This window comes from Osmia bicornis, chromosome 2, assembly GCF_907164935.1.
Source record: "Osmia bicornis bicornis chromosome 2, iOsmBic2.1, whole genome shotgun sequence".
NCBI classification, from domain to species: Eukaryota; Metazoa; Arthropoda; class Insecta; order Hymenoptera; family Megachilidae; genus Osmia; species Osmia bicornis.
The window spans coordinates 13281752-13307482 of record NC_060217.1 but is presented as its reverse complement, the minus strand read 5'-3'; the positions used below and the strand labels follow the sequence as shown (position 1 = coordinate 13307482).

The 25731-nt window shown below is 38.8% G+C and overlaps 1 protein-coding gene across 6 annotated transcripts; it reads right to left on the bottom strand.

The window, feature by feature from the left end:
- Window positions 1-816: 816 nt before the first annotated feature.
- LOC114877147 (cardioacceleratory peptide receptor) lies at window positions 817-25627 on the bottom strand. Of its 6 annotated transcripts, XM_029189363.2 has the most exons (9): window positions 25422-25627; window positions 23143-25148; window positions 22692-23081; window positions 7414-7549; window positions 4727-4924; window positions 3844-3938; window positions 3414-3669; window positions 1614-1794; window positions 817-1500 (listed from the first exon to the last, which is right to left on the bottom strand). In XM_029189363.2, the coding sequence occupies exons 3-9, from the start codon at window positions 22839-22841 to the stop codon at window positions 1305-1307; spliced, it is 1212 nt and encodes a 403-aa protein (XP_029045196.1). In that variant the 5' UTR covers window positions 22842-23081; window positions 23143-25148; window positions 25422-25627; the 3' UTR covers window positions 817-1304. The 6 variants fall into 6 exon arrangements, with proteins under 6 accessions (XP_029045196.1, XP_029045192.1, XP_029045197.1 ...); XM_029189359.2 differs by having other exon boundaries at window positions 22692-25148; XM_029189364.2 differs by having other exon boundaries at window positions 3414-3627; window positions 22692-25148.
- Between the last annotated feature and the right edge of the window lie 104 nt (window positions 25628-25731).

The window sequence follows — 25731 nt, the reverse complement described above, 5'->3', positions numbered from 1 at the left end:
GCTCTGTGTTTCGAATTTCAAGCTGCGATATGAAAACCTGGAAAAACTCGAGTTATCGACACATTTTAGATACAAAACGTAAATGACTGACAAACTATTTGTTTTTATTTTATCAAAAATTGATACGTAATGGGGATGAATGTGGGATTAGGAGAAAGTTGTTTTAATTGGACCACTGTTGTTTCGAATCCAAATTCGAAAACCTTCCTTTATGGTCTTCTATTTCCACCTCGCATCTTCCTAAAGGGTAGTTTATGTCCACAACGGAATAGCCGATGATGAACGACGCGACGTTCGGTTTAGCTGTGCAAAACGATGTTTAGGCATCGAGAAATTGTAGCACAGTTAAATGTTGATTGATCGCGAGCATAATTAGAGGCTCGAGGCGAGGCATTTTCGCGAAGAACGCAACCGATGGAATACATGAATATATTACACATTTATGGTCGCACACGTAATGTATATATACACAGAAGCTGTCGTTCATTCGTTATGTATATATGTACATGTTATACTTTTGAGCGTATCATTTTCCACGTAGGCTGATCGATTGCCAGGCTAATGTTCCTTTCATCCCCCAGAATCTTTGTGAACGGGTGCTTTACTCCATGGAATCACCATTTTTATTTCATTGTTCGTTAAATCGAATTTCTGTTCCAGACTTTTACGATGTAGCTTCGAAGGTCTTAGAATTAGGGCACCTGTTAACCCTAACAATGTTGTGTCAGTCGTATCTGGCTGCCTCAAGAACGTTAGTGTAACTTATACCTGGAATTTTGTATAATAATTGAATCGATCGAGTTGGATCACAGTGCGATGGAAGATGAAAGACATTTATTTGCCGACACAGAAGACCAGGCCTGAAATACTGATTACGTAAATAGAAAATGTATTTTACACATACGTGGTTTATTACAAATATGCGTTACTTTTGCAACAAACCGCGTACTTCCAACGTCGTCTCCCAAATTATGTTTCCAATGTAAAAACGATTATCATATTTGTATAGCAACGACATTTATCAATTTCTTAGCAAAATTAAATAAAACATAATTCGAAAGACGTTCAAAGGTGGGTATCCGCTTGCAAATTCCAATATCGTATCAGTTATATAAAAAAAAAAGAAATGAAAACGATATATTTGCATATCGCTTGACGACGCTGAAGGATGCGAAGAGAGGAGCACTCTTGACAAGCGGATACCTACCTTAATACTCGTTGTCTCTGTCGAGCTTCTTCGAAGCTCTCATTAGGCAGGAGAGTTGATCTTATTGGACAGGAAGCAGGCTTGCATCGTTCGTTTTTTATACTAAAGATACCATGACTCGTTTCCTGGTGGTGGAGTGTAGCATCGCGATGTGGCCGCTTCTTCGCGACGAGTGTGCTGTCAGCGAGGTTGTCACTGTGGTTCTGCTGCTACTGTTTGGACCACCGGTGCCGAAACAGTGATGAGGATTCGTCGCACACCATCCAGAAACCCAGGAGATCGCCTGCATGTTTCTATCGAACAAGAACCTACAGCTAGATTCTTGATGGTAGCGAATGATTAATTTCACTGATCAGGCATCGCTTGTAAATAATATCAAGTTTCCCCGTTGCTTTTGACAACTCACCGTACAGTTTTACAAAATGATGTGCTGAAGAGGCAATATATGATCGGATTGGCAGCCGAGTTTAATGGCGTTAAACTCTGAATGAACGTGGCCACCGCGATGTTGGTCTGTGTTTCCGGTACGTAACCGTAAACTTGGAGGAGATCGAACACTATATAGGGACTCCAACACAGAATGAATACTGAAACAGTAGAGAAAGAAAGAATTGATATTAATTAAATTTTTCTTACTTTAAAAATCAATATCAAAATCCTTCTCTCTTTAATTGAAGAGGAAGCTAAACCTTCTGGTAATAGTTTGATAATAAGAGCCAAGTTTAAAGATGGAATGCGAGAAGGAAAATGACGGAGCAAAGAACTTTTGCTTGGTGTTGTCTGAGCAAACAGGAAGGCGACTGATGATTAAAGGTTCCAGCTCAAGGAGAATTGGTTAAATGCTCAAGTTAGAGGATCGGATAGCAGGTGCCGGCGAACGAATAATCGGAAGCAATTGCGGATAACGAGGTGAACCAAGCATCCGGGACTTTCATCTTCTTGCGAGGCTACTCGAAAGACGAAGAATTGTTAGAGAAGCGAATGCTTTACGAGGAGCCTTGCTCTCTTCTCTGCTAGCTTAGAAATCTTACGACTCTTTATCAAGAAACGTCTAGCAGAATCCTTTTAACGTTTCGACGTCTAACGAACTCGAAATCCTTCTTGCGATCCTTTGATCTCCAATTATTATTTCCGCTGTACACCTCATTCCGATATCGTCGCTGATTCAATTATCAAACGTACCTACTTCTATTTACTCGGTAGGAAAGAGAAAAGAAGGTGGTAATCTGGCCCTTGAATCACTTAGATTCCTCAAACATCGGAATAAACAGAATGAGATTCGGATCAGGTACTTTAATGATCACTTATCCTGGTAACGAGCGTATTTGGGCCGCTAATGGCCCGATTGTAACGAGGTAAAAGCATCGAATGAATGAGTTCATTGTGCGAAACCTGCTGTGTGGTCGGGAGAAACGTTAAGCCATTGTTCGAGGGTTTGTCGAACTGAATAGGTTACACGTGTTTCTACAATTAACTACTTAACTCTTCGTAGAATGGATAGAAATAGAACGGTGGTTAACATAGATTTTGTTACATTTATATTTTCTGAGGCGGAAAATTCAACGTTCACGATTAGTATAGTCGTAAGTGGATAAAATCTTAAGAAGGAATATCGATTGTATCGGAGAAAATTATACAGACAATGCAATTCATTTTTATAGTTTCGCCGGTTTCAAAGCGCGCCAAAGGGAGCCGTTCGGAATCACAGAGGCTATCCTGCTCGTTTGATCCGTTTCGTTGGACACAATCGTCTGGGAGAGCTGAAAAAGAGGAAATTTTCTGTCCGGCCATCGTGGAGAAGCGAATCTGATTAGTCCGGGCAATTCCAGGCACACGTAAACCCGTTCCCTCGAGGAATAAACCGAAGACGATGGTACTTTGAGCGACAAGAAACTCGAAACTTCTACAACGGTGCCTGACAAATACAACTCGGATTCGTCATCTCTTCCTTCGTGTCCCGAGGTTACTTACTTTCAGCAAATAATTCCGTTCGATTTCCGTTATTTGCCGCCGGCAAATTTGTCGCCTTTCAACGTCATTTCCTTGCGTCGAACTGTGCGTTAGATTCGAAGAAAAACAAAGCATTTTTCAGATTTAACACCCTCAAAGTTATAACTCCAAGATTGGCTATTTTCGACGAAACCAATTCCGCGATATTGCGAATTTCAAATATCGTAACATCTTTAAAGATGCGATGGTCGCTTACCGAATACTATGACGAGAGTCATTTTCACCGTCTTGACCTTCGCTCGAGGGATCAGCCCTCTGGAAGACGCCCTCCTGGTGTCCCTGGTAGGTCCTTGGCGTAATGCTCCACCTTGTGACCATATAGTAGCTACGATCACAGCATAACAGCCCCCTATTATCAGAGCAGGTGCTATAAAGAGGGTAAAGCTGACCAGGCTCATGTAGATCCTCCACTGCAACGGAGAGCCCAGGTCAATCCAGCACTGTGTCTTCCCCTGGTAAACGATCCTGTCTATTATGCTCGTAGTACGACCAATTCACAAACAAAAATACACTAATCATAGCTCGTTTCAATAAAATTCATCGAGTGATTAACGCTTAGGCAACAGGAGACTGAGGGAATTGATAATCTAACACGCGACGAACTTAATTAATTTTATAATTGGTACCTGTATGCGTTTCTCCTCGTACAGGAATATGATTGGAACACTGAACAATGCCGACAAGCTCCAGGCACCGATGACCAGTGCTCTAGCTCTCCACCCTATTGATCGAAATGAAAAATTTAAATGCCTTTCGGCGATCTTTCGATACCTTTCAAATTCAATATCTGTAAAACCAACGGCTGCTTTCAATATAGAATTCTCATGTCACGGCTCATTTTACACTCTAAAGTGAACGAACAGATGCACGTAAGTCTAGGAGAACTGAAAGTTTCGCGTCTCCAAGTTTCCTCGTTTCCTCAGCCGCGAAACTTCTGCGACAGCTGGCGGTTTATAGAGAAAAACGAGAGAGAAAGATACGCGAATATACGTTCGATGCAATAAAGAAAGTTCCTCGAAATCGTATGTCACTAACAACCAACCCGTTATTCCCGTTGCCAATTCGTCAAAGATTTATCGGGGCTACGTGGAAACGACGTTATTACTTCGAGTTATATGCATGCATTATAATATCTTGGGTGTTAATCAGATTCCGCGAAATCACCGCTTTAGCTGTAGCTTCTCCCGATTAAGTCTAAATTATGCGGCAGTTCAGTTGGACGAGCACCTTGGAGGAAATTTCCCGCTAAGAGGAAGATATTAACCCTTTTCGCGACGAGTGTCTTCGTGCATAGTTTGAATTATACCATGCGTTGTAATTCTTGGAAGCTTACAATTAGTAATATTGAAATTTCTGGTGGAAATGGAATAAATGAGAAACTCGAGGAGTGCAGCTAAGCTGTTAGACGCAGTGTTTACTATGTTTACTTGGTGTCGAAAACGAGAGCGGTTCGAGAAGAATTTATACGATTTCAATTTGACAGGATATCTGGGTCAATAATGTACTTACACCTGCCAGTGAAATTCATCGGTCTGGTGATGGCATCGTATCTGTCGATCGACAGGGCGACAAGTACGTACGTAGAGCTGTACGTAACAACAGCTTGCATGAATCGTATCAGTTTGCAAGCTACGTTACCGGCGTGCCAGGTCACCGTCGTTCTCCAAATTATATCCGTTAGCACGGATATCAAGCCGACCAATAAATCTGCAACAAGATATATAGAACCGAGTAAAGTGATTCATCGCGAAAACAAGAGCTATTATTATAACAGCTTTCCAACGACCAACGACCACTTAATTCACCAATGAATGAACAGTCTGGAAAAAGATACAAGGTTCGTTAACCCTTTTACTCTTCATTAACGATAAGCTTTCAAAATTGCCCTTAAAAGTCTGAAAAAAATGTATTAAATTTCAAATAACTTACTTAAGATGTTAAAACAAGGAAATAAAAATTCGGGATTGGCAAAGAGGCGATCGACCCGAAAGTAACATAAACTGGAGAACATAAAATAAAAACGAGATTGAAACTGGTTAAAGATAACGTATTAAGACAATATATAGAAACATCTTCTTTAATGTGAAATAAAAGATGAAAGGAATGCGGTACAGCCAGGAATGTCTGTTCTTAAAGGCGAGATGGGTCGTTTGCATGCGGGCAATTAAGCAGGTGAAACCAGTGGCTAAAAGCTGTCGAAATTTTCGCTTCTTTACGAGCGAATAACCAGAGAATCTGATTTGCCGTAAATGAAAATCGATTATTGCGGAGACGCTATAAAATTTCAATTTGTAAGCGATCCACCATTTTCAGTTTTTAAAACTACAAGTGACTGAACGCAAAACTTTTTTTCGTGCACGCTCAATGCCGAAGGGATTAATTGCAGCAAATATATCAGAGATTACCCACTTTCAACGGAGGAGGGAACCGACGATAGAAGCGCGCGTTTTACGAGCCGCGTGATTTTTCGTGCGGCGGGAAGGCCTATAAAGAAGCAGTTTAAAGGGATGTCGTATCGAGTACTGCGAGTCTAGATGTGCCATTTGGTCAGTCGTAAAAAGAAACCCTTCTTGATGAGATTTCATCTTAGGGACTCCCTTGGGATTCGAACAGCATCTCGGATGGTGTACATATTTCTTCCGATATTGAAACTCGATTTGGACTTATCACTGGTGATGGGCTGGTAATCATTTCGAGCATATCTATATTTCTCAAATGTTTCAATGTCGAATAAGATTTGTTTCATTTAATATTAATTTCAATTAATAGTGCGTCTTCGTTCCAACAATACAAAGGATTTTCACTGTTTGTCTTTCCACTTCATCTTTTCGACCCAGTTCCTTTCCATAGAACAATGGTCGCGATAAAGCGATTTCAAGAGAAATAGATGGCAAAAGAAGCGGAAAAATTTCACCCTAGCTTTCTTTGTTTCCTGTAGAAGGAGCAAAAACTTTTCGATATAGGGAGGTGTGTTGCATCGATAGCGTTTACGAGCTTGAGAACGGGAACTCGTTGTCGTCGAAAGAACAAGCGAGCTTTTACGTCCTTTAGCTTCTACATTCTCATCTCTCGTATTTTTTCAAGGGTCTACATATATACTTTTCGCAAGTGACATTTTACAGCCTCTGGCGATTGAGTTACAGCCATTTAGTATTTCTAGAAACATAAAGTTCCTTCCTGTTGTAAATTCTTGACAGAAATTGCCGGTTCCGAAAGTAAGTTACTTTCAAAAGTTGCCAGTAATATTATTAGTATTAACTCTATCGAACGTAAAAGTTCAATGACTCGGGGTATATCTCGTTTCATTTCATCTGCAAAAGTGAATTTGTACGAGGTTGTAACAAACTCAGACCACCATCGAGTTACGATCGTTTCTTCTTCTTACTTTCTGGCGCCGTGCTTTTCACCAAGGACAATGGACGCGAGTGGATACCAAGAGAAACACAATGACGGTGGATAAAAAGTGGGAAGAAAGGGAAAGAAGAATTTGTAAGGATTGAAACAGAATCGTTATGCGCACGAGCTACCATCCGCACGTATGTAGGTCCATGAACCAGTCAAAGTTTTCGTTATCATCTATACGAGAGCGTAAAGCTTGTCTCCGCGCGTCTAACTCTAAACGGAACGTAAATCTTTATAGCCACGGAGCTTGACTTTCGTATCTCTGGAAGGATATTTGCATCCGTTGGTTCCTCCTTCTGAACCGAGGAAAATATATAAAATGGATTTGAAAAATGTCAAAGTTAAAAAGTTTATTTTCTTGCCTGTCGAGTGGAGCATTTGGAAATGTCAAAAATATAACGAGATTTCACGATTTAAAAGTGTCTCTTAACAAGTTTCGGCTAATAAAATTTTTATAATCCTCAACAATCATAAAAGTATATCAAATTTAATATTCCGAAATGACGTTCGGTTGAAACGGTCGAAAATCGATTTCGTTCCTCCACTTTCTTCCATTTTCCGCAAGCATAAGAAGCAAATCGTTCGCGAGTCGTGCAGTTACAAAGTACTTGGAAGAAGTAGTAAATTTAATGCTCTTCTACTTGAAAAACATCGAGAACGGAATCGAAGTTAAAAATATCCTGTTCGTTGTTCGCCACCATTTATGCGGAATCCTTTTTCCGAATGAAAGCAAAAACCCCGCGGTTATTACATCGATATTCCGTCAAAATTTTCGACGCATTCAAACAACTCACCCGCAAACGCCAGTTGTTTGATAAAAAAGTCCATTCTTGTCTTTCGACGTTTGCCCCATAGGAGGCCAATTAGCACCGCTATGTTGCCCACCACTATCATCGCGAATAGTAGCCATAACACCGTGAATTGTTCCGTCTGCAACAAGAAAAAATATTTTTTTTTATAATATTAGGAGCATTCGTTAAAGGGAATACACAATCGTCCCGTTAATTGATTCGTTTGCGTGGGCACGCGACAAAGGGATTGTGCGAACGCAGACATTTTTCACCGTTGAAATCGCTGTCATGGCTGTCCAATCGGGCTACCGTCGTAAATCAACGCCTATCCGATGAACATGGTATTTATTAGCGGGATAATTACGAGTAAGAGGAACGTCACCGAAGGCGATGTCAAAGTTTCGCAATGCATCCGGACGAGTCATGGATCGATGGTAGATCGATGGTCGTTAACACGTTTGCCACCATGGTGGCCACCGGTTAAGACCGACGTCTCAAATGCGATGTAATCAATAATCAATAAAACAGCCGTGGAAGCAATATTCAATTACACGAGGTAATAAATTGAAGGCTTAAATTTGAAAATTAATTACACGTATCAAATAATTAAAGGAATATAGATGGACGGAAGGTTTCGAATGTCATTAAAATTGTATCTAGCTCATTGGAAACAATAAACTGAATAATTATTATAGTTTGCCGTACTAAATACGGTTATTTCTACTGTTCCAATCAACGTTTTGAAACTTCTCGGTTTCCAGGTGGGTCAATCTAAAACCCGTACCAATATATTCTGAGAAACTTTCTCCATGACAGGATTATTAAAGCGAGCAAACAAGCAATCTGCAAGTAATCAAGGAGGCAAAACAAAAAACAATGCGAAATGGTAATTCAGATTCAACCACTCCACGGGCGGCCAGAAAAGTCCAAGTATTGTAACCCTTCAAAGGATATACTGTATGTATATATAACATGTACAGAGTGGTTCGTTAAAGATGAAACGTTTAATTAGTTGCTTTTAAAGAGACAGTAAAATAAAAGAGGGAAAAAGAAATTGAAGTTACTTTGCAAGAGAAAATCAGATCTTTCTTCAAATTTATCATTGTCCAAATCTTGGCTTGCTTATCACTTTAGCCAGATTCTAGGTCAAGAGGTTAATGCGAAAATTAAGCGCAATTGCATTACATAGTACGAAATCATAACGCTTTCTATATTTCATTTTTCCCGGACCAAATTAGCATGTCAAGTAGCACAGTCATCAAGAAATTCGCCTTTATCGCCGCGGAGTTCAAAGTTCCGGAAGGAAACAACGACAAAGGGATTCGTTTCTATAGCCGCACAAACTACAGAACGAGAGTTGAATGTCGTTTCATTCTGTACCGGAGAGAAAAACTTCCGGTCGGTTTTTATTAAAACTTCTAAAAGGCTGTGTAAATCTTGAAATATGTCAACCGCAAAATAGAGAAAAGTCGGAGGCTCGCGATTGGTCAGAGCATATTTCGTCGTTGTTCGATGACACGGGTCATTTATGGAAAATCAATATATACTATTCACTATTCTGTTCTGTTCGGTTCAAATATCTTGTGTAACCTTAATTGCTTTTCCAATGATTTTATCCTAGTTAGGGCAATTAAGTTAAGAAGGACAGTATTTTTTAATTTCGACTCTTTGGATTCAATGAGATTATTAGTTTCGATTTCGAAACACGCCCATGTTGGAGTCCCATTGCAAAAGTGGGAGGATCGTTAAGACAGCAATTTATGGTTGCGGATTCTATGGGGAAGCAGCTGCATCGAGCGAGAACGCACTTGCGTTACCTTACGTTACATTGCGCAGGATAAACATTCGATTAAACTCTGGGATCCTGCACTGATTATCAACTGGTCCATCTAATTGAATTTGTAATTGCAGGGACCATTAAATTGAAATGGCCATCGGGCACGTAGAAACGTAGTTGTTTCAGACTTTTCCAATTGATTTTATATTTTACTAAATTTACAATTAGAACGAAACGGGACTTTATTTAATCATCTTGTAAAACTACGGAAATTCTTCCGAATACACGAACCGTTACAAAAGTTTCTCCCTCGAGTAATGGTTTCGTAATTGGGTTAATTGTATCGCTCCACAGAAGACAATTAGTTAATTTAAAGGCAGCCAGGTGAGCAGCTATTATATTTTTGCCAGAAACCATACCCAAATCAATTACCTGGCATTGCTAACGGCTTAGGCGATCGTTTCAATTCAGTGTCACTATTTCGTTAATCGTATACCTGTCTGTTTTAATTAAGAATCGTAAATCAGTTTCAATTGGAATTCGACTCGCGTTTGGTGCACGCGTCGATGCAACATCGTTCAATTAACTAAGCAAACTTTCGTTTCTCTATTAAACCTTCTATGATATTCATTAAAAAGTTGAAGAAAATGAAAAAAGAAAAATTTTTTTAAATATTAAATCGTTTGAAAGGAATAACCTGCGTTGGTGGTATTATTGGTTTTTCAACATAGAATTATATTTCCCACTGCAATTTACCACACGACCAGGTAATGCATATAGATAACTAATTTATATATTCGAAAGGTGACTCAATTTGGTAATTCACAAAACTAATTTAACTTGTCACCGTTGAGTTCAATAATAATTAACATCTCTCTTTTTTCTTTTAAATTCAACGATGGCTCAGAAGTCCTCGTAATTATTCCCTAAAATGTTACGTGGTTTGCAAATTAATCGGTGCATTAATATTGATCGTTCGTCGAATCGTGTCGAATGGGATGTCGAAATTCGTCATTAGAACTGATATCTTATTCCCTGTGAGGTCCGTCCTTCGTTTCATGATTCACGATTAACGAACCGACGCGCGACGTGGCAGGCTAACTCGAGTATTAATTCTTTAATACCAATAATTAGAAGTTTAAAATAAACTATGACTAGCATTCTCCTAGTTTCTCCTACAGAATGGCGGTATTCCAATGCGCGAACCAATGAGCTAAGAAAAGTCAGCAGTGCAACGTTATCCACGCCTTTCACAGGTGGAGTCTCACCTGACGATGCAACTATCTATAGACAAGCATACCTATCGATTACTTATAAAAAAATACTTGTCGTTCCACGTCGCTTCTACATTTTAATGTACCAGGTACACCTTGAAATCCCCCTTCTTAGCGACACTCCATTCAAAGATTATACGACTTTGCTAGAGGGCTGCGTATTTTTTCCTGAACGTCGAATTACCTTCGTCCCATTGTCAGGAAAATATCGCCGAATCGACGAAAACCAAGGCCCGGGTAACTACCACTTTCGCCTTCCTTTATTTCCCTCTGCTCGTCGTGACAAACGTACGGTTTCAGCTTCTTCTATTTTATGACAAAGAACGGTATTCCTGTGTACCTTACCGATCAAAAGTTTAATTCATCACTCGTGCCCGAAGGACGTATCTGATTTATCAGATTTATTGGAAATGAAATTCCTAACGAGAATAGAAATAGAATAGTCTGAATAATTCGTATGTATGACTAACAATAGGAGGGTAACAATAAAGTGTACTTAAAAACGAGATTTTTCCATTATCCGGTATTGTGTAGTGGATCCGAATGGTTTACGACACAGTTGCTCTTATTATCGTGTAATTTCGCGGCTCATAAAAAAATAGCCGTTGATTTAGTGTCCCGTTTCGCAGCTGTACGTGATGGGTAACGCTTACGCGACAGCGAAAGAAATCCCGGCTGTAGTTTAAGGGTGACATTAATATCCTTAATCCACTACGAACAGATGCGATCTATAACTTGAAAAATCTGCAACATGTAATTGCACGTTATCGTAATTCCTCTAGTTAACACGTTCTTTTTCGCGTGCGACGTATACGACCGTGTGTTTGACGAAAATTTTTATTAAACTTGAGCAACGACAGTTTTTATCGCATCACGGGGGCAAGCGTAAGATGTTAATTTACTTTTAAGAAAAATGAGGAAAAATTTCATAACCATCCTATAAGCAAATTTTATAGTTAAAACTCTTCAGAATTGTTAATTAAATTGTCGCGAAAGCTTTTTTTTTCTTGTTTCTAAAGCACCGTGAATCTTGCCCGATGGAATATTGATTATTGCCAAGTAAACGGTGAAAATTATAGGCAATATGAAAAGGAACGTGCTCGATACCAGAGATACAATATTAAGCATCTGCTGTCACCGAAATGAAAAAGAAATAATCCGAGTTCGTTCGATGGAATGGAAAGCAGGTGCGCGAAAGGAGGCTGAAAATATCGACAAATGCTATTGGACGCGATATATGTCGATCTAAAATATGATTTTAGAATCCATTATGAAATAAAAGAATCATATGAAAAGTTTTCTCTTCGTTTGCCCGCAGTTCATTTGTTTAATATGTAAAGTTCTGTGCATTATCTGGTATGTCGGCTACAATCCCGTTGTTATTTCATTCACAAAGATGTCCTGTTTCACAGGATTAACCCGAAGCGAAGTAAATCGACTACCATAGGATTCCTTTTCATTCCTTTTCCTTGCAAGTATTCCTCTGGACGAGTCAACATTTTATTACGATCGTCGGTACAAGAGTGAAAATTTTATTTCTCTCCTAGCTCTGACACTATTCAGGACGAAATATCCTTCGACTTTAGGACATTTGTCGAGGATTCTCTCAGTGTCCGCACAATTTATGAAAAAACGTACTTGATTCGACTTTCCTATTGGAATACTTTGAAACTATTCTGTTGATTTCTAAAGTGGAAAGTTGTCAATTTAATCTTCTTAACGTAATTGTATTTGGTCAGCTAAAAATAGAACTCGTTTTCTATATTGATCGGCTTAGAGCCAATTCAGACCCTATTTTTGTAATGTCCTGTGTACACAACGAAAGAAAATATCTAGAGTTTGTTATTTAACTTCCATTAACTGTCTTTAGGAGTACGATATGAGAGAAGATGGAGAATCGTACTCGTTTCCTCGAAAAATCTGATGAAACTAGGATGGCTGTAGCACGCCCTCGTCGACAGAAATTGAGATGAAAAGTCAGTCGTTGACCTGTACTTATGTACGTAGGAGGAAACTGTCGTCCTCTGCCTCCCTTCGGTGATTTTCTGAAGCAAGGACTCGAATTACTTCGTTACTACCACGTTCGCGATAGACTTTCACATCTTGTAAGTGCAGGGATTACATTTACATCAGTCTTAACATGCTGGATCATTATATACGAGTTGAAGGACGAAGAATTCTTTCCCTTATTTATGCATTCAGTCGGAAAAATCACGAGATTACTTTTGTTCAAACACATTTTTCATTCAGACACACTGAATCCTATTCTTACCATTCATACATAAACCTATCGCACCATCAATTTTGTCTTTTTTTCCATATACATATAACCTTGGGACGCTCTTCGGTAATTGTAGAGAAGAGATATTTTTATTGTGGAAAGATAGCCCTTTTTAATCACTAATTAGATTTCACTCCAGTCTGATTTTATAGCGCAATACGTTTTAGAGATCTGAGTCGTAATTAACTCAACTTGGCCATTCGAGGGTCGATTTAGCATTTTAAGAATACTTGCGTTATCAAAAATTAATTTCATTCAACAATTATATAATTGAGATAACTTATCTTAAAGTTCATCCATTTGGTGAATGTTTGAAATTGCACAGAATATCTTAAGCAGGGATTGTTAATTGAACCGGTACATGGGAGGGTACATTTAAACCGCAAAAGGATAAAATATGGAATATTCAGCGAACATTTCGTTTCATAAAGCAACCTGAAAGATGATCTCGATTACCATAAGATTCATAAGTTATTCTTCTTTCTGGGTAGAAAGACATTCGATGAAGTGAAGGTGGATTGTCAAAGGATGAATTCATCGGTGCTTGTACTTCAAAGTGTTAAACGTGTCCTTTGCAAAAAATTCTTTGTGCAATTTTTTGTTGTATCACGTTTCAAATTCATCAAGTTTAAAACCCAAGCCTCTCTTTGAAGAAAAGAGAAATTTGATTAAAATTCCGTTTGAGTAACAAGTAGAAATCTTCAATCTCATATTTCACAAAATATTTCACAAAATGAATTGTAGATTTCCTCTTTGAATAATTATGAGAAAGTAATTGGACAAATAGATGGAATACACCCTGTACGAGGAATGGCGAATTAATCTTATAAGAAAAAATATTTATCAAAATGTAAAGGATTATAAAGTGCATCATTGTGCTGTTAGTGAAACGTGCTTTTCTTCTGGGTTTTTTTTTCTTTATCCTGAAAGAAAATTCCAGGATAACGAGGTAATTATCATATTCCAAACCTCTGGTTCGATATTACAAATCCTGCGCTCCAGTTAAGTACAGCTGGTGGAGAAAGGTTTCTGTGCAGCCTGTTAGAAGTTACTTAACACGTTGACTGGTACAGGGGAAACGTCCGTGTGTGGTAAGGCACACTTGAACACTTTGAACGCATGTTTCACCTATGGCTGACACATGAATTCCCTGAAGGATCTGTCTTCTATTTTACCAGATACCAACCGATTTACCCAATTACTACCTTACTAAATACTTGAGAGAACAGATACTCGATAGTAAATGCTAAATGCTTGGAGCTAGATTTATTGCGAAGGAGATTACTAGCTGGAGGGATTTTCAGGGAATACAACGTGGCAATTAATTCTCTTGCTATCAATGTTACCGAGATTCCAGAACTGAAATTGTTCTCTAAAACTTTCCTCCCTTTCTTCCATTCGCACTGTTCGCTCATTTTTTCGCGACCGTTTCGGGGGTCGTAAATGGTAAATTGAAGGAAACAGTTTTTGTTCGGATTGCTCCTTAAAAATCGCGCTTCTAATGATCGAGAAGGCAACAAGAAGATTCTGTGATCTCGTTTGGCTGTTGTTCTCGGTCGTAAAGATTTTAAGAAGTTCTTTTCGAGACCGGCCAAACTTACCGTTTGCTTGCGGTAAAAAGAACTTGGAAACAACGGAATCTTCTTTTACGTTCAAGGTGTCTATTTTTATCACGGTAGAACTTCTGAAATGTTGATCTTTAATAGAGAATTATTTCTATTTTACGACTAGCCAACGTAAAAATAGAAAAGAATTTGATCTTCATTTCAAGTTCACGATACCTTCACGTTCTTTTACACGCGAATGGCTCTAATTAACACCTAGAATGGGAGTAACTCGACAGAATTTGTACCCCATAAACGATATTCTTGAATTTCTTTTATTATTTTAGTGTAGCAACTTTGTGTATTTACCTCAACTTCCTCTCTTCAAAGTGCTACGAAAAAAAGTAACTGTCTGGAAACTTTTGTAGGACACTGTAGCTGCTCATCTTCATGAGATATAAAAGGTTATAGGATCACCCCTTGAAGAACATTCTTTTCATTTTTTCTCGATTATTTTATGTACTCGAATAAAAAATAACTGAGAGGAATTAGATACGGATAATTAATTTCAAATATTTTAGACGATGCGTCTTTTCTTTAAAAAAAAAAGTTTGATATCGTTTAAGAACTATATTGACCAGGAAATCATACGACTCGAACTCATGTTATAAAAATTGGCGACATTTTATACGTATCTCCTGGAAGCAAATGCTTTCCAATACCCAAAGATAAACAGCGATGGCCCGAAGGGTAGCTCAAGTTGGGGTGGATTCCCATGTAAATTATGTTATCCTGACGACTGGATATGTTTTAATGCTCTGATACCTAGGCGATAACCGTACCTAAGGGACGCAGGGTTCTACCATTCAGGAGTTCTTTTTTAAACTAAGATTTCTGATCCCGGAAATGGAACCATCGAAAAACTTTTGCTATAGAATTTTTATAGCTTTCATGTGACATTTTTCTTATAGTAAAACTTTTTATTGTATCGTTACTCTCCGATATAATTTCTTCGTACAAAGAATATTTTTCCCTTCGTACGATGTTCGATAATATTTAATTTAATGGTGCTATGCGTTTGAAGGGTAGGGAACAAAGTTTAAATAATACCGGTACACAATAGTGTGCATCGTTGAAGACGATCGTTCTTTCACAGAATCACGGTACGATGCTTCAAGGAACATTGTACAAGGAAACCCTTTCAAAATTGCATGAGAATACTTCGAGGAAGCATCAAGAATTTCTTTGAATCAACGAATACACTTTTGATTAAACGCATATTGAAACGCATAGTTTACAACTATTATAGTATAAATTACAAGCAGAGAAATTGTTAGGAACAGTTCGACGAAACTCTTATTTAGATTAAAGGGTAGATAAACTGTTACCGAGGAAAACTAGCATTTTCGCGAAGATATACTGATCTGGAATAACAACGGAATGACGTTATAAATATTCAGCTAGTAATAACGTGGTTGACTTTGTTCGCTTTGGTAAACAAGCGATCCTCCCACGCTTATTGAAATTAGGAAAACGTTGAATAACTTATAGAAAGATGAGGCGCACGAAGCTTCTCTTGATTATTTATTATTCCAGAAACTTCTCGACGGTGAAAACGATTAATGGACCAATCGAAGAGGAAAACACGTTTCAATCATCCGTGATTAATTCGATGTCGATGGTCCGGCTCATTGGAGGGTGTAATTTCGCGTTCCGGTTGCTCTCGAGGATTTTTATTTCACAGATTGAGAAATGTGTTTAATTATGCTTTTTTTTATAATCTCTAAAATATAATAAAAGCATGCAATCTAGAAAATGAAAATAAAAATGGGGTGGAAAATTAAATCAGAATCATCGTTGTCTCAGTGGTCGACCGTCGAGGGGTTAATTTCGAATGATATAGAAAGAGAATGGAATTAATTATCTGATACGAAGGATACAAGTGACGCAATCAAGTATCGAGAAAAGTTTTCCGGCACGTGCAACCCCTGTATTTCTGTTTTCCCCAGAAATCGGCCGAAAGTGGGCGGACAAAAAGCTGGAAAAACGAGGGTAACGCAATATCGAGGGCGAGTAGGCACTTTTCTAACGAAAAGGGTTTCCTATAACTGAACCGACGGAGAAATATGACTCGTCTTAGCCTCCGGGGTCGATCCACTCTACCTTTATCCCTTAGCTTTTTCTTTCCCACCTAGTTACTCGACACGCTCGTTTTTGCCGCGAATTTACTAGCGCGTCAATCATGATCGATCAAAGATTTAACGAAAGCTCAAGATAAAGATGAATCTAACAATACAAATCTTCTTCTAAGCGATTAAGATACCTTTGGGTATCAATTTTTCCAGTCTAATATTTCACTTTAGAAGCGTGTCGCAGTTGGTTTACAAACAATGTGATCAACGAGTGGAAAGAGTGGATAGTTAATGAGAGAAATTTCCAGGCTTATTACATTCCGCTCTAATTTGAATCTCGTTAGCTGCGGAACACAGAAGGACGACTGTACACCAAAATTCCCTTGAATCCGATTCTGGTATTCGTTAAAGTGTCGCGACGAACCGAGAATACGTAATACGCGTTTGCGGTGCTATCACTGTAATTTTCAAGGGAGTCGATCGATGCTCGCGCCGTGTAATCTGAACAACCGGTTGATGTATGGGACCACATTTCAGCGAGGACAGGCTGGAATTTTCAAGATTACAGCATTTCTTATTTCGCGTCGTTCAACCACCGAGCCACCGGTGTATCTCAATAATCGACGGTTAACCACGATGCTGTGCTAATCTGTTTACTTTCTGCTTTCGATGCAGTTTAGCGATGGTTCATTTATCTTCTTGACCCGATATCGCTCGACGAAATTTCAAAGTTCCCATGTTCTTTACCGATGGAGCGAGCACGATTACTTTTGTCGTGCCAATTTTCTTCAAGTTTCTTAACTTATAATTAAGCCCGAGGATAGGTGTTGTTCATGGTTTTCCGATAATGTTTCTTCACCGACCATTCGTGAACTCGTCTCCCTGATTTTTCCCCGAGGTGTTCGGGTCTAATAAAATTCTTTCGTGTTTTTCTTGCTTGAACGATCGCTAACTCCGAACGTACACAGGGTACAAGAAACTGTGAGGAATCCCGTTTGCAATTTATTGCCCCCGTAGGAATCGTACGGTCATCGATTCACGTTACATCTGATCCTTTTTTGACGGCAGACCAGTCTGACCCTCTGCGACACCTTCCATTCATCGTAGCTTTACCTTTACTTCTTTTAACTTTCCTTAACCCTTCTACGATTGAATAAGACCGGTAAGGAAAGGAACTTATGATTCGATCGTAAAATCATGGGACGACACGTTGCTAGTTGAAGGGTGAAATTAATGGGCGCACGTCAAGTGGGTTAAGAAAGTTACATGCCCGCGATAATGTATACACTATCGAGAACTTTCTTAATTAAATGCAACTCCAACACGGTTTGGTAAGTGCATTGTTTTCTCAGCTGTATTGTTCGTGTACTAACAACGTGCCGAAATTTCTAGGAAACATCCGTTTCGTTTCCGCTCGATAAATATCGTCCGATGTTGTTCCAATGTTGCGCAAACAAGTGTTCGATTCATTAGTTGAATAATGAAAATTACCCGATGAAGTCATTTAGATACAAACTCGTAATAGCTGAATTGAAGTCGAGCTGAATAGTCGAGTTCAAACATTTGTCATACGCTTCAGTCACGTGTTAACACGGACAACTCTTTCAATTTTGCAAAAAAATAGAGTCGTTCGGAGTCAATTCCTGTCATTTTAAGCATTGGAAAAGGCTTCCGGTGAAAAGTGCGCTTTGATTGACAGCACTTTGTTGTCGTCGAAATTTTCAATTTTCATCGCAGCAGGCAATATTACTTCTTTAAACTCGAAATTTCCTATGATTTATGTCAAACGCGAGAGAAGTTAACGGACCTTTCATTGTTTCGTATATTATATGTAAATTGGTGTGATTTTTTGAGCGACCCACGTAATAAAAAATAAATCGTTGCATGGGGGTGGTTTCAGGAAATCAGGCGAAGCTTTTTGGAAAATAATTCGAAACGACCGTTCCCACGATAGGTATCTAATAAAGCTTGTCTCGTGATGCATTAAAACTAAGGAATCGAAGGAGCCGAGTGGTTTTTACGGGTTTAGATCCGCGTCTCCCTGTATTCCGGTGATCCAGAAGATAAAGGACTACGATGGAGTTGTTTACGGTCGCTCGGACAGAATGAACTTCCAAGCTCCCTGGCTGGTTTAAGACACAGAAGAGGGAAAAAGAAGAAAAGAGGACGATGTTCTTCCGTCTGGAATCTAGACTTTAGATCTTCCCTCTTGATATCTTATTCCTTATCAGAGGAGTCGATTATTCTGATAGGAAGGATGATTTCGCATGGACCTCCGTGTCTCCTCTTTATCATCGGCAAAGGTGGCAATTATTTCGAAATTCCAGTTTGCTAGTGGGTTTCAATGACCGAGAAACGAAAATTCTTTCTTAACTAGTAACATTTCCACAAATTACCAGATGACACGTGAATCTATCATTCACGAACGCGTACTTTCTTGTCCGACTGTCCGCGAGTATATTCGCTTAACGTTCGCATTATTTTTAATGCCGCGACTAGAAGTCTAATTTTATGTTCGTCGGAGCGCGGGCGAGTTGCGAGTTGCCAAGGAAATTTAAAATACGATGGTAAATATCGCGTTATGTCGCCATGTCTGTTACCGTTTGATCTCGTGCATTATTTAAGAGAACCGTTATCGTTCCTTGTGGTACAAAGTAACGTAAATTTTCAGCGCAAACCAAGCTACGAAAAAAGCAATCTGGTATCATTGCAAATGATAGGTTTCTATGGGTTCGATTGGTGGTTGCTCGTATATCAAAAGCGATTCTCATTGAACGGTAATATTTCACGCATTTGTCAACTTGTTCGGAAGTTTGGCAAATGACGCTGGACGTATTGATAACAATCCATCGTGACAAATAATTACACGACGGTAGGTGATTTCAAATATATCGACGGCAATCTGACAATTTCACGAGCGATTTTAACCCCTTGCTTTATAATATTGATGTTACATCGATGACATAATTTACAATTGAAATCTGCATCGCATTTCTGACCGAGTTAAATACAATTTTGAAAATTTCATGGCTTTGCGCATTTTTTAAACCAAATGCCATATTTTCTTCTGAATGAACAAAATAAGACATTACTTGCAAGTGACTTCGAATAGATGTCACCTGAGACGAAATTGCCACCTGCAGCTATTACATATCGCGGTATTTTGTTTAGAAACGATCGTTTCATCGCAAGTGCAACCGTTTGTGTCGATGCACTTGTACTTGCACATGCATAATTAATTCGCTCAGTCTGTACTTTAGTACAAAGTAAATTGTCTAACTTGCGTTGGAGTATATGTATAATATCTTCTATGTTTAAACATTGCATTGATTCAAAGAGTTTTTCAAATTTTATTATCGCTAAGCAGCAAAAGCATTAGTGTTTCTCGCTAAAACGGTCTTTTCTTTCAGTTCGATCATCTCGTAGACACGATAGTTTTGCATGATTCATAAATTTCCCATCAAACATAGGACACCTTGTGTATACATTTCGTATCAGGTTTATGACGAATATGCTGAAGATTCGAAGGTTATTATGCGATATGATTCTCCGATAGAACCGAAATTGCATATTGTCTATACTGCGGGAAAAAGAACGATAGCGTTATGGAGACGTTCTTTACAACTTTGTTCGGGGTTATAGTGCTTGCGTTGATTAATTAATTTACTTAAGAAATTCTAGTAAAAAACATCGAGTATACTTCGTTTTCGGTTCCCGGAAAATTGACTTTCATCAAACTTTCTGCATTCGAGATTCTTCAGCTACTTTCGAAACTAACATCGCACAAAGATTGAACTTCCCTCAGTTAGTTAAAGGTCGCAAGAAGAAGAAAAATCATGGAACCGAGTGGTTGTAGAGCGGTCTCGTATTGATTAAAGTTAACTGAAGCTTGCGTTGAGTGCACAATATATGACGAACCAGGTGTGTCGTATGAAAAACATTATTGGATCCAAATAACCGAAAAGTTTGGGTATTTTCAGTCGAGTGTGGAAATGTTCGACACGTTCCAATAAGTTCATCGATCGATGAACCGGAGAGGGAAACTATTATACCAGGAACATTCACAAAAGCGAAACTTTTCCCAGAAAGTTTCAATATCTCTTCCAATATCCCGCATGTCGGTCGACAGAAATTGTTTGAAAATCCCATAGTAAATCAAAGCGAGAAGTATCGATTCTGCCTACGATATAACGAGACAGTTCGATTGAAAACATCGAGTGAAAAGGTGGCGGTTAGAAACAAGCTTTTTCCCATTTCGCTGTCGGATCATTTTGTGAGCTTAATTTTATCATTCTCCAACGTTTCACGTCAACCAGCTCCTGTTTTTTTTTTTTTCTTTTCATTTTCTTCCCCTCTTTTCTCGTGACTTCGCATTCCTAGTAAAAATAATCGAGTTCCCAGTGGCGGACTTTCTGCAATCAAAGGTTAGCTGACGAGAGGAGAAGAAGGAACTCCCGGTCGTGAGGGTTTTACAGAGAAGAGAACGCGATACACCTTGGTAGAAAGGGGACAAGAAACGAGCAGGTGACAGGACGAGATTGCTGACAGTCGGGAGAGCATCGTGAACAGTGTGTACCCATCGCTTTGAACTCGATCGATTCCTATCTACCGGAGAATCGAGACGTTTCACCGATCGAGATCCTTTTCGATCGATAACAAATCTTGCTACGATCCTTGAAATATGTTGCTTTGCTTTTTCTCCAGGTTTTACCGAGTTCTTATAGAGCTCCGTGAAAAAGGAGAAACGTCGCTTTGCGAATTGTTACGTTTCTTTCAAATATTTTTATAGATAAAGAGATTTCCGACCGCGATCGCGAGTTGTGTGTTTTGTACGGTTTTTAGAAGAAAAATAAGATGAAAAATAACGGCATAGAAATCACGAATACGTGACTGAGATTAGGTATACTTTTGTCCGGTTGTTTACATCGACATTGATTCGAAACGATCACCGGCTGATTGCGAACTGTAAATCGTTCGTTTTATCGGCGGGGAAGGAAATTCATTGGGCGGGATTGGTTGTCATTCGGTGGTTAAATGGTTCGAGATGGAATTTTGGCTGGTTGACACGTGTCAGGGGAATGAGTAGAGAAGGAACAGGTGACAAGAGAACGATGGCGTTCAGTGTCTGACGAATTACCATAGACACCAGACAGGCGCCTGTTTTAATTCGAACGTCGACATTTTCGCCTGGCTGTTTTGGCTAGCCGGGAGACAACCCTCTTTCTCGCAGTAGTACGTGCCGAAATTTAATATTCGATCTACGCCACACGTCTCCCGATTGCTAGCTTTCGAAATTTAGCTGGGAATAGAGCGACGAGAAATACGGCTAACAAACGGGAGAATCACAATTATCTACGCTCGGAACTCGCCACCTTCGTAAATTTTCTTTCGAATTGCTTCGACGACTACCGAAAATACCAGTCGAATATTTGTAGCTTGCTACTGAACGCTTATAGGGTTCGATGAACTCGTCTTTTAGAAATTTGTTTATTTTATGAAGTCATCAGAGTGTCACTCTTTGAGGACTACCATGCCACTTTACGTATTTCAAATGTGCGTATCATTCACGGCCTGTCATGGAGGATTAAACATGATTACGGCAAATTCTCAAAACTTTCAGCGCGACCCCCTTACCCGATCGGTTATCATAGTTGGAGCTTTGTCACAAGCGTGAAATATGGTTCCTTTATCTTGAACAATGGAAGGGACCCAGAAGGAAATTTATGTCGACTGAGATCGCGATGAAACGAAAGAACGCGTATACGTTCTTATCACAGTTTTCCATTATGTCCCTACGAAAACTACCATAAACATCTCTTGACCTTCCTTTGTCGCAGTTACACTCAACGTAGCTGATAGTACGCTCGACGCGGAAGTATTTTCATAACATTGTTTTCGCGCGCATTATTGTCTGTCTGATAGTAGTAAAATTACTAACGAGCTTTATCGAAGCAAAAGGATACGATAATTAATCATTATCAGTGATAATGATGTCGTGTAGGTGACAACGTTCCTCATTAACGAACAGTCTTCCGGTGTTTAACCAGAAGAAAAATTGAAATTCCAGAAATAATGCGCAGAAATTGAAAAATTACTACTGATGTTATTTACTAATTAATTGCAGAGCACGAATAAAGGGGTAGATTGACGGCCTTCGCATACCTGAAGGGTTGTCCTCAACCTTATTGTCAGTATTTACGACGTCGATGATTAGCCGTCTCGAGGGTTTCGAAATTCTTATATTTATAGGGCACGGTGTTTTCTTTAACTCACCTCGTAAAAGTAGAAAGAGTCGATCTCGTCCGTCGCGTTGACGTCCGGCAAAGTGATGTTGAAGAATTCCGGAAGGTAGCTGGAGCGGTTCTCCGTGCGGTTCCCATTTTCATTCCGATCGATTTCTTCGACGTTTCGTTCGACGGACATGTCGTTCGCGTCCTCTAACGATTCCTCCTGCTCTTCTCTCGTTATCGCCGCTTCAAGTTTTCACTCCAACAAGCTGCCACGAAAAATTCATGGCGACGAGAGGTAAGCCGGCTAAGTGTCCGATGACTTCATCCTCTCCGCGATCGATCATTCGATTGATTCGCGAACAAACGATTCACACGTGTCTCTTCAATTTTTTATGGATCGTGCCTCGAACATTCTTTCACGATATTCTCGAATCTGAATAAACAAACGATGCACGTTTGTTTGTATATTTGCGAATGGAATGGAAAATACGAACATTTATTTCTGTTCCACGTTAAACCTCTCTTTGCTTGTATTTTCACCGTCAACTTTTTCTCCTAAAAATAATTTATCTCATCGATCTGGAGTAAATGAAATAAATTGACTGTCAGTTCTGATTGTAAGAACCGGGAACTAACAAAGAATCCTGTGTTAAAAAACTTTCACTGAGCTGAAATTTGAATAGAATCGACAAAAGTACCTTTAGAATGCACGCTTCAATCAAAGTTATCCTGACAGTAATCCACGAAAGCAAGGGTTCAAAAGAAGCGTGCTATACGTTCAGTTCAATGAATTCATCGACAAAAACAATGGACCTCGGTACCTACTGTTTGTGAAATTCTATTGAAATTATTAAACACAGAGAGATTTGGATAACTCTGACCATTCTATACACCTGTGTTTTATCGGTGGAAATAAATAAAAGAACATTATACAGCGGTGAATTCAGTGTTCATGATTTAATATTTTGTATTGAATGGTTTCAACAAAAGTGTTTTTTCACGCTTCGGTTATCGATTGAGGGTTCGATAAAGTTTGGTGAATGAAACTCGTAACGATTAAGAGAATGGCAACGATATCCGTGGTGTGCAAAGGGTCGCAACGTGACCGCTTGCAAATGCGATTCTGAAAAATCAGGACTCGAGGAAGAAGAACCTGTTCCGGCAGAAATAACGTTTTCGTGCTACGCGGGAGCATTTCGTTACACCGGTTACACGTACACCATGGATAATTTTGCAAGAGTCGGTGAACAGAAAAACAACTACCTACTCGAAATCTCCGTACGATGATCAACAAGTTGCTAGCAGAAAATGGTCAAGCATTACTAAATAAATAATGGATTGCGAACAGAATCATTTCATAGTATTTCATGGAATCATAAGATATTTCCTCTTCGTCATCTGGAAAATCTTTTTCCCTACGAGAATATACAAAATTTCATATCGCTTCGACGTACATAAATATACGAAACGTTGGACCTGACGAAAGATTAAAAATTCGTACATCATCGTCGTTTAATTTTCAAAAGTTACTTCCTTTTCACGACTTTCATTTCATCGCTTTTCCAAATTAACAAACATACTTGTTTTCAACAGAGGTATATTTAAAAAAGCAACATTTTCTGAACGCGCAACAATTCTCTCAATTTCTATCAGATTTCAATTGGACACACGTATCGACTCGATGGAAAACAAAAAATACAATGCCTTTATTTTTCCAGTCGATACAGTATTTTCACTCAGTGCTGCTTCGCTCGAACAATAGTCCATTTATTTAAATTGTGGACAGAAATATAAGTTATCTTTACAGATACGAAAAGCTATTATTTTTTATGTCTAATATCGCATTATTTTCACATCATTGAAAAAGTTTCGTAGAATTAACCACGAGAAATAAACTGAAAAAAATGTCAAAGTTTGCAGAACATTTCCGCCAGCTTTGATCTATGCTATTTCATCAACTTTTTAATAAAAATAATCTTCATGTTAAAAGCCAGTGTGCGGAGCGTATAGACAACCCCAGTAAAATAAACAGTAGAAGCTTCTACAAAGCTGATCAAAAATTCTGATCGAAAGATTATTTTCAGAAAACTACAGATTTCTTTTTTGGTAAATGCTTTGATTCTCACAGAATATTATTAAATGAATTAAGTTTTTTTTTTTAGAAAAAAGTGGACCGAAATTCGAGGAGGTTTGTCCAAAGTTTCATTTAGATTTCGAAGCACGACTGAAACTCGCTATTTCTCTTTTTTTGTGGACAGAGATTTGTTCACAAATTTATTAAAAGTATCATTTGGATTATCGAGACACGACTAAAATGACGAGGATTTTAAAATATTGTTAAAAATGTATACACTTTCAAGCACCTTTAGCTCTTCCAACGTGTATTGCAATCCCGATTCGGAAATAGGAATACAGTGATAATATTTGTTCTGTTATAACTTTTTTTTATATTTTCTATGCAAATAAATCTTCGTTTTATATGATAAGTTTAAATTTGAATCTATATTAACACGTTAACAGAATGAAAATGAAGGTGTGTTATAAGGCATTGACAAAAATCAATTTACTTCTCCCTCTTAATCCCCTGATCCCTGGTCTCAGTTTAAATCCCAGTTCGAGAACTCTATCAAGGAGAAAATAAAAAGAACAATCGAGCGTAGCTACGTTAATTACGAAGCAAACACTATAACGTGGAAAGCTATTTGATCGTGAAAACAATCTGAGAAAAATTAAAAAAAAAAAAAATAGAAATATGCCGCGGTGGCTTTATCACCTTCGACAAGAATCCTTGGGCCGCTTTTTAAGACGGGTACATTTTTGATTATCCTTCTTTAATCGCGGATCGTCGTGTCATCCGATTGGCGGCTGTGCGAAAGTTGCAGGAAAAGGAGTGATGTGTTATCGGTGATGTAAACAGGACGAGAACGAATGGTGAAGGAATCGGGATGAAAACGAACGAGAACACACTTCCTCGTACGACGCGCCGAACGCGACTGACGCGTCTGCCCTTTCGCGGTAACTCTATAGCGAAGTACGAGTAACGCGCGCATGCGCGTTGAATCGATCATGGGTGTTCGTTTTTA